The 8,479-nt window shown below is 34.9% G+C and overlaps 1 protein-coding gene across 3 annotated transcripts in view; it reads right to left on the minus strand.

Annotated features, from left to right (window-relative positions):
* LOC123527817 (uncharacterized) overlaps positions 1-772 on the minus strand; it is a 35,934-nt gene extending 35,162 nt beyond the window's left edge. Inside the window, exon 1 of one of the 3 annotated variants that reach the window (XM_053523726.1) lies at positions 20-772. In XM_053523726.1, coding sequence (XP_053379701.1) covers positions 20-339 — 320 coding nt within the window. In that variant the 5' untranslated portion in view covers positions 340-772. The remainder of the gene's footprint in view (positions 1-19) is intronic. The other 2 variants (XM_053523725.1, XM_053523724.1) reach the window with 2 other exon arrangements.
* Positions 773-8,479: the final 7,707 nt, after the last annotated feature.

Here is an 8,479-nt window from a genome sequence, read left to right on the forward strand (position 1 = left end):
AATATATAAAACAGCTTACTCTTTGCCATTTGAATGTATCTTTACTTGACCTCTGGTCCCCCTCACTTTGGCGGACATTGAAGCAACCCTCCTCCTCGACAGCGAAGTCTGTGGGGCCGACAAAGGCCTAATACTCGGCTTAAAGCTATATTTCTCGCGTTCAATGTCTTGTATGCTAGGGGTGAGTGCCCTGGAGCCATCATACTGTTTCCGGTCAGTACAGTAAACATGATAATTTCTCCCAGTCGACCTTCTTGCATTACGGCTAGAATTTCGGTCTACGTTGCCAGCAGTACTCGGTCTTGACGGTAACCGTGCAGATAGTCGCACGGAAAACATTTTGTAAGCTCTTCAAAACTGTCTCGCACAGTAAACGCTGTTCTTTTCAATATTATGATAAAATTAATTAAAAAGGTGTCATGTTCTCTATAATATATTCTTAATATATGTCAGTCAAAACACCCACCAGTATTCCAAATATTTCAATCACTAAAACATTATAACACTGAATTATTCTGCAGTACAAAATCAAAAGTCATGTTGCAAAATAATTAGATTCCTTTTTTTAAAAGATCATATGATTTTATATATCTTAATTTCCATTTTAACACAAATATTGTACATCCGATAAAAACTTAAACTTGTTTTAAAGTCAAATTTTGATGAGATATTTTCTAACTACTCCGTTGCTATTGAACTATTTTATGGAGTTTCCAAATTGCCGTTAACTCTTATTAAATTACCTATTTAGTTAGATGTCATTTCAATCAGATATCTTTGTGTATTTGAATACAAGGTATTCTATTGACCGGGAAAGTTTAAACGGCTTTGTTAACTTGATAACTACAGAGCTTTTATAAAAACATCTGAAAATCTTTTTTCATATTACGCCACTACCGTGTATATATTTTTATTTTTGTTAGAGATCTATTAAACAGTTTAACACAATAACTTGAATAAGTGTAATATGTGTGCACCTTAAACCTTTTTAACTATTTCAAAATATTTACTGTTTAGACTATATAGCTGTATAATAACTGTATTATGACAACTGTCCGAGCAAATTCATGTCCAACTCACTGTTATACATATACGCCTTATGTATACTAGTGGCAGATTATTTTAAGCCTAGTTTAAGTATGTGTTTGTTTGTATTTAAGTTACCCGTTGCTCATATGGCCGACAGCTGCTAAAGATTTTTCTGTCATTGTCGGTTTAGGAGGATAACATGCAATATACAGATTATGTTCCAGTACCATAGCTATTATTTTCCCCTGGTTCATCAAAAGTGCAAGGTGGAAAACACTGACACGAAACCTCATTTAAAGTGTACAAACCAATCAACTACATGACATTCCGATTGCACGAGAATTAAGTGACTGACTGTTGTCACGTGATCAGTGAGTACTAAAACCTTCTTACCTGGATGATAGCGGGTATGGGACAGGGGATCGTGTTTTTAAAAATATCTTGCTTTTAATTTCATTTTAAGCTTTACGCATTTTTATGTTGTTATTTTTTACATTTCGTATTTAAATATTGTATCCTTGTCGAACTTAAGTTTTTTAGCACACAACATGCTGTATTTTATTACAAAAAAGTGGTCTTATTTTTTAAAAGCACACAATACTGTTTTTATTTTTTGAGCCGTGCCATGGGAAAACCAACATAGTGGCTTTGCGACCAGCATGGATCCAGACCAGCCTGCGCATCCGCGCAGTCTGGTCAGGATCCATGCTGTTCGCTTTTAAAGCTTACTGCAATTAGAGAAACTGTTAGCGAACAGCATGGATCCTGACCAGACTGCGCGGATGCGCAGGTTGGTCTGGATCCATGCTGGTCGCAAAGCCACTATGTTGGTTTTCCCTTGGCGCAGCTCTTTTATTTTTAGTATCCCTATCATTAATATCATGCATGTAAAAATGAAATATTTTAGCCTCTAGATATTATTAAACCTCCCGCTAATATTTGTCGTTTATTTAGATTAAAGAATTGACTTGTTGATCCATTAAAGCTTGAGCAGTATCATCTTTCCTGATAAAAGCCTGTTATAATGGTAGGACAATATGTTAACAAGGATACATTGATCACACTATAATATTTATTTGAACGTGTCCATGTCAGTTAACAAAATGGTTAAGCGAAATTAAGGAAACATTTGGATTTAAAAAAAAAATCGTAGACGAACTCAACTTAAAAAAATGGTATTATTTTATGACATATGAATAATGCTATAGCCATTTTACAGTTTTCAAAATCGTCCTTTGTTTTCGTTTTTGTCCATATCACGGCGTCGATACAAATAAGGACTATACTAAAATGATTTTTACAGGTTATCGACAATATTTTTGTCATATGACGATGGGTTTAATTGGTAAACTATCTCACCAAAATGTGTGTGATTTTACCAACGCGATGTATGACGTCATGGCTGTTCCAGGGACCAAGCTGGATTTGACGGGGAAACGCACACTAATAAAGCTTTTTGTGGCTTTGGATTTTACTCCCTCAGATAAGAAAAATATCTACCGTATGCGAAAACAGCTACATTGTGTGGTTGTTACGATCCAATCGTAGCTGATAACACCGGTAACTGTCAATGTTTACCAATGGAAAGAAATAACAATTGTCTGTATGTTGCTGGAAGATTGAGATCGTCTGATCATCCGCTCACGTGATAAATACAAAGACAATTTACCGTTGATGTGACTTTCAGTAACAGACAGGTGCTACTTACCATACGTAATAACACAATAAAAAAAAGTTTAATATACAATGTAGCAATGCAATAAACTGCGATCAGAAATGTAAACAAAACAGACTATATCTGTTATAGAGTTACTGTATTTGAAGTTGACGGGGTTAGCTTATAGTTTTAAATTAATTTTAAGGTCTCTGCTATGATGAGTATGCTTCTATTAATAGAAAGAAATGTACGCTTTACTTCTACAAGACGTCGGCAATTTATTGTCCTTTTTGGGTATCTTTTATTTCTCGTTCTATTTCTGATGTCCTCTTTTCAGTTCGTCACTTCCTTTTTTACACATTTTAAGGAAATATGACACAATTCCAAAAATAAAGTCTTTACAAAAACTTTTAAAGCAGTTTTTCGTACCCGGTAGCTACTCTTAGGAAAACTTCTCGTGCGGGAAACAATCTATGGACTTTTCGGTACTTCCCGAACGGGAAACTTGATGATACTAAATATAGTAACGTAGAAATATAATAACAAGTTGTTCATAGCCGATTCAGAAGAATGATTGGTGTTTGTAATGTACAGATGAATCATAATCTTACAGTGCGATATTTCCTATAATTCTTTACATCTAAAAATGCAATTAATGAATTCAGTTCTATATAAAACGTAAACTTCATATATGTCTGCAGGTTTCTGAATGTTTGAATATATGCTTGCTACTGTAAATCTCATTAGAATGATAAAGAATGCTTATGTCCTAACCATAGCCTGCTCAATTTCTAAAATGAACTGGTCCATCATTTTATTTGGACAGTACCAATTATTATTCTAAGGGGTGTTCACTGAAAATTTACTGACTGAATAGCGACCAGTGCAGACCATGATCAGCCTGCACGCTTGGTCTGCACTGGTCGCAAAGGCAGAATCACTTGCCGCCAGCAGTTTAAAGGTTAAACATGTTTGTACTGTTCTGAAACTTAACGAAGTGTTCTAACATACGCAATGGTAAAAACTGAACCATATAATCTTACCTCAACCCCATACAATGTTTTCGTCGAACCCATGACCTCATTTCGTTTGACCTTTCCTCGTGTGTTGGTTCCGTAATTACAGCACGTAGTGTTCGCCATTTATCCTTACATTGCTCACTTCTAGATTTCCAACTTGATGGATTCATCTTTTATTGTGCACGGAAAGTTCGTGTTTTTATTTTAATCTTAATGAAGTAACAAATTATATTCCTGTATTTGACTGTGTATTTGTCATTTTGCTCAGTGACTTATGTAGTCTCGTTTCTAATTTCTTTAAATGTGTCCCTAGGTATTTTTGTTTAATTTTTATTTAAATATACATTCTCAATGTATACTAGTGGTGTAAATACCTTAATTCACTCTCACGGGTAATATTTTTTTAAATCAAAATATAATTTTTAAAAAAATGCCCAGTCAAACTGTTTCAGCTGAAATTATTTCAAAATTTGATGAACAATGACTAACAATGTGGAAGGTATGTTTATTGACAATGGTCAGAAAAGGCGGAAAGAATATGAAAATAAGTCAACAGATATGTCAATAAAACAAACTAGATATAAGTGGAAACTGACCATTTATCGTAATTTACAACTTGAGGTATTTACCTTCAACACTTTATTGGATATTAGCATTGATAAAGAGAACAAAATTACGCAGGGTTCACTTATATACATGTAATCGATGTTTCTCGATTATAGGCCTACAGTAATTCGTTGGGACTATCCTTCAATGTCGATTTGTAATAATACGTTGTGTGTGTGTGTGTTTTTTTTTTTTTTTTTTTTCTAATAAAAGATACTTGCCGAAAGACGAAAAGACAAAACACGTGTAAGGTTTGCAGATTTGACTCCGTATTTGTATGAAAGAAATGCGTCCTTTATGTCCCTTCCGTGTTGAATTCTCGAAAATAGATCAAGGAAACAGTTTTCTCCCCTGCATTTTGCAAGAGTTTGGAGTCTCGGAAGGGAAGTAAGTGCTGATGACAAAGAGTATGACGGTAGGAAGTGCCTCCCCTGTAATTATCGTATGGCGTGAACAAAGAAAAGGTAGGTATACTTATGGCTGACATTTCACATTTGGCTGAGAAGACTCTGTCAAGGAAGGCATCCGATTACCAGCCATCTTGGACTCATGCATATTCATAACAAATAGCCTCCTTACCAGCGTATGTCCATGCGTCTTTAAGACAATTTATTGTGAATGTTCAACAGACCAACAAGGAACAATGATTCATATAGAGTATTAACCCGTGTAGACTACAGATTAGCATATTAATTTACGAATGTATATATGCATGATATAAAAATAGACTTCCGCCAAAAATTGACGTTATGAAATAGTCGCTGGTCACGTGATGCTTGTTCTATGCTATTTGCAACTGTTTCCTTTCATTTATATTTTATCTTTCAAGGTAATTTTCTAAGTTTCGCAAATGTCTATGTGTTTTGTTATGTAAGCTTATTTACAATTGGCACCGGTAAGAAAAGTGGCGAGCAATGTCAAGGACGTAAGTTGATACATCCCTTGTTATGTTTGTGGATAGTACAGGATACAGCAGACACTCACACTGGACTATTATCCCAATTTTAGCATTTTTTCGGCGTGCCGTATTAAGCACGATTTTCTGACCTCGTATGACCTTATGCCGCCTGAATAATGTACCAATCGGATTGCTTGGTAAGGTATTCTCGGTATTTTCAGCCATAATGAGAGATTTTGTAAAAGTGGCGCTGATTGGAGGAAAGGCTGAAAATGCTTCACTCTGAGTCATGTGTGACACTGAGTGAAATGACAACGCGTTCGTCATCTATAACCTCTATAAATACAGCACCATCGGGTTGTATGCGTACCACTTGAACAGGTGTGCGTAACCAAATATTCATCTGCTCATTCGGACATATTTCTGTTTTGTTAAGTTTTCTTGTTAAGTTATTTCTGTTTTATTAAGTTTCCTTCTCTAAGTTTTGTTTTTACAAAAAGTTTATTTGTTTTACACAGTCATTAACTCTTAACCTGCATTACAGCAACAATTTCTAACCAGTGCAAATCATTACTAACCTGCAACATGTCCGATACTGTTAAATTTTAGACTCTAAATTTTAAATAATCTTTCCGGTGAAAACAGTACTGTACATATTCTGAATTATAGACAAATTTGATAATAAGCTGAAGTAGGGTAAGGGTTCATGTTGCTTCAAACAATTCCAGAAATAAAGTATAGAATGTATTTCAATATTGCTTGCTTACTGTTACCATCTTTTAAGCACCAAAGGCTCAAAGTGAGCTTTTGTGATTGTTTAGTGTCCGTCGTGTGTCCCTAAACAAAAAAATTCTAAACACAATCTTCTTCAGAACTACTGTCCTCATTTATACAAAACTTCACAGAGGCCCCTTTCAACATTGCCAAAAGATTTAAAATACAGGTTTCTGCCCATATATAACTTGTTCTTCAGTTACATCACGCCGACCATCTTTTTTAAAGATATTTCTTGTTACTTGGCGGAGCGGATGCTCAAACTCACAATCCCAGGTTTCAGACAGTGTTACTACTGGGCCACTGCGTCCGTTCTATGCATATGTTTAAAAATAAAATATATACAGGGCAAATTTCGGAAAAGAAAAGATAATCTTAAAAGACATTGACATGATACAGTCAGATGAAATAAATAAGAAAATAAACCCTCTCAGAAATTTGTGCAAAATCCTCTGAAAACTGGAATCCTCAGAAAACCGGACTTTTGACTTGGTCCGGACAGGGTCCGGTTATATATATACAATGGAACCTGTCTAATCCGAACATGCTCGGACTAGAAAAAAGTTCGGATCAGAGGGGTTTTTGGATTTGAAATATTTCTATTTTAGAACGAAAAATTATGCTATTTGTTACACATGATATGTAAATTTATCTTTTTGTGTACAGACTAATAAAAATAATCAAATGATAAGCAGCATGTCTTGTAGATTTCTTGTGTGTAAATTAAACTTCACAATATCACATGTAAACATTTTTCACAAATCCTACATTCCCAAAAAACTGTTAAATGGAGAATATTAATTTGTCCACTTATTGTAATGATCTGATTTAGTATCACTGTCAGTGAAAAAATTTGCTGCTCTAAATGAACAAACTGCACACAAAAAAATGAGGAAGGTACAGATTAATAAGGATCTATTACATTGGCAGTACTTATTGCACGTATGTTTGTTCTTACAAACTTCTGTTCAAACAAACTATTTGAACTTGCTTCTTTCACACCTGTGGTTATTGCATGGATCTACAAAGCAAAACTCTGGCATGACTTTTGATTACCAGCGTTGGGGTCTATTGATGTTGACACCTTTATAAAGAGTAATAGTTAAAACTTTAAACAGACTGAAAACTTTCAAAAAGTGAGCAAGATTTACATCAGATACTTGACTTAGGTTCGGATTAGAAGGGTAGATTTTAATATATTAGATATAAAAATCACAAAAGTTCGTTCGGTTTTCGGAGTAAAGAGGGTTTTTTTACAATAGAAAATGAATAAGAAAAAATGGGACCAAATAATTCGTTCAGTTTAGAGAGGTTTTCGGATCAGAGAGGTTCGGATTAGTAATATAATTTAGGCATGTTCATGAAAGACAGTTTCAAAGATTTAGCTTATGCTATCATTTGGCCTAAAGGTTTGATGAATCAATATAAAGCATTAACAACGCAACATAAATATACGCAGACAGCTATACACATGCGTTGAACAGCTTTAAAACGCAAAACTCCTTGACACTTCGTCCATAAACCAGCTACATTTAATTTCAGAGGCCTTCATGGGCAGGTTTAAGGTCGTTGACATCAAATCACTTGCCCCTAGCCGATGTAGGTTCAAGCCTCACGCGGGGCATTGTTCTTCATGGCAGGAAGCTATCCAACTGGTTTACGGAAGCTCGGTTGTTCTACCCAGGTGCCCACCCTTGATGAAATAATGCACGGATGGAAACCTTGGGTCTTCCCCCACCATGAAAGCTGGAAGTCGTCGTATGACCTATAACTGTTTCGGTGCGACGTCGAACTCAACAAATCGAAATCGAAAACAAACAAACAAACAAACAAGCATGTAATTTTTGATGTTTAGTTTTGAAAATACACATGCGTTAAAACGGAAAAAAAATATTTTAATTACACGATTTACAATCTGCATGTTAAAATGCCCTCTCTATTTACTGTCGGTCGTGAAAACATTTTTAAGGTTTAAGAAAACGGTAATGTCAACAAATTTTCCATCTCTAGGCACGTGATTTTACAATTACTAGAATTTCGAAGTTCCACCTGCCAACGGTTTGTTATATTTGCATCGCCAGACAACAAACAAAAGGAGACAATGCTTTCGCATATATTCAATATAAACACATTTTCTCTTTTCCCAGAAATTGTGCTACCAAGGAGTTGAAAGCATCCTAAAGCAGCACATGCATAAAAAACTGTAACATTTTATAATTAAGTACAAAGCGTTCATACTGCAGTTAGTTATCACTGGTAGTAAATATTTAACAGTATTTCACCTCATTTCCTAGAATAAATACATTAGATATTTGATACTAGAGTACAGCTAATACTTGACACAAGGGAGATAATCCACTAGCTCCATATACAGTGAATGATATACATGGTTCCCTCTCTTCTCTTCCGAATTAAAATTCAGTGACTGGTGAAGTTACTAATATTTCGATACTTGCATGCTTGTTTAAAGTTAAAAAGTACTTGTCAAATACATTA

This window comes from Mercenaria mercenaria, chromosome 14 (assembly GCF_021730395.1).
Source record: "Mercenaria mercenaria strain notata chromosome 14, MADL_Memer_1, whole genome shotgun sequence".
In the NCBI taxonomy this organism is placed as follows: Eukaryota; Metazoa; Mollusca; class Bivalvia; order Venerida; family Veneridae; genus Mercenaria; species Mercenaria mercenaria.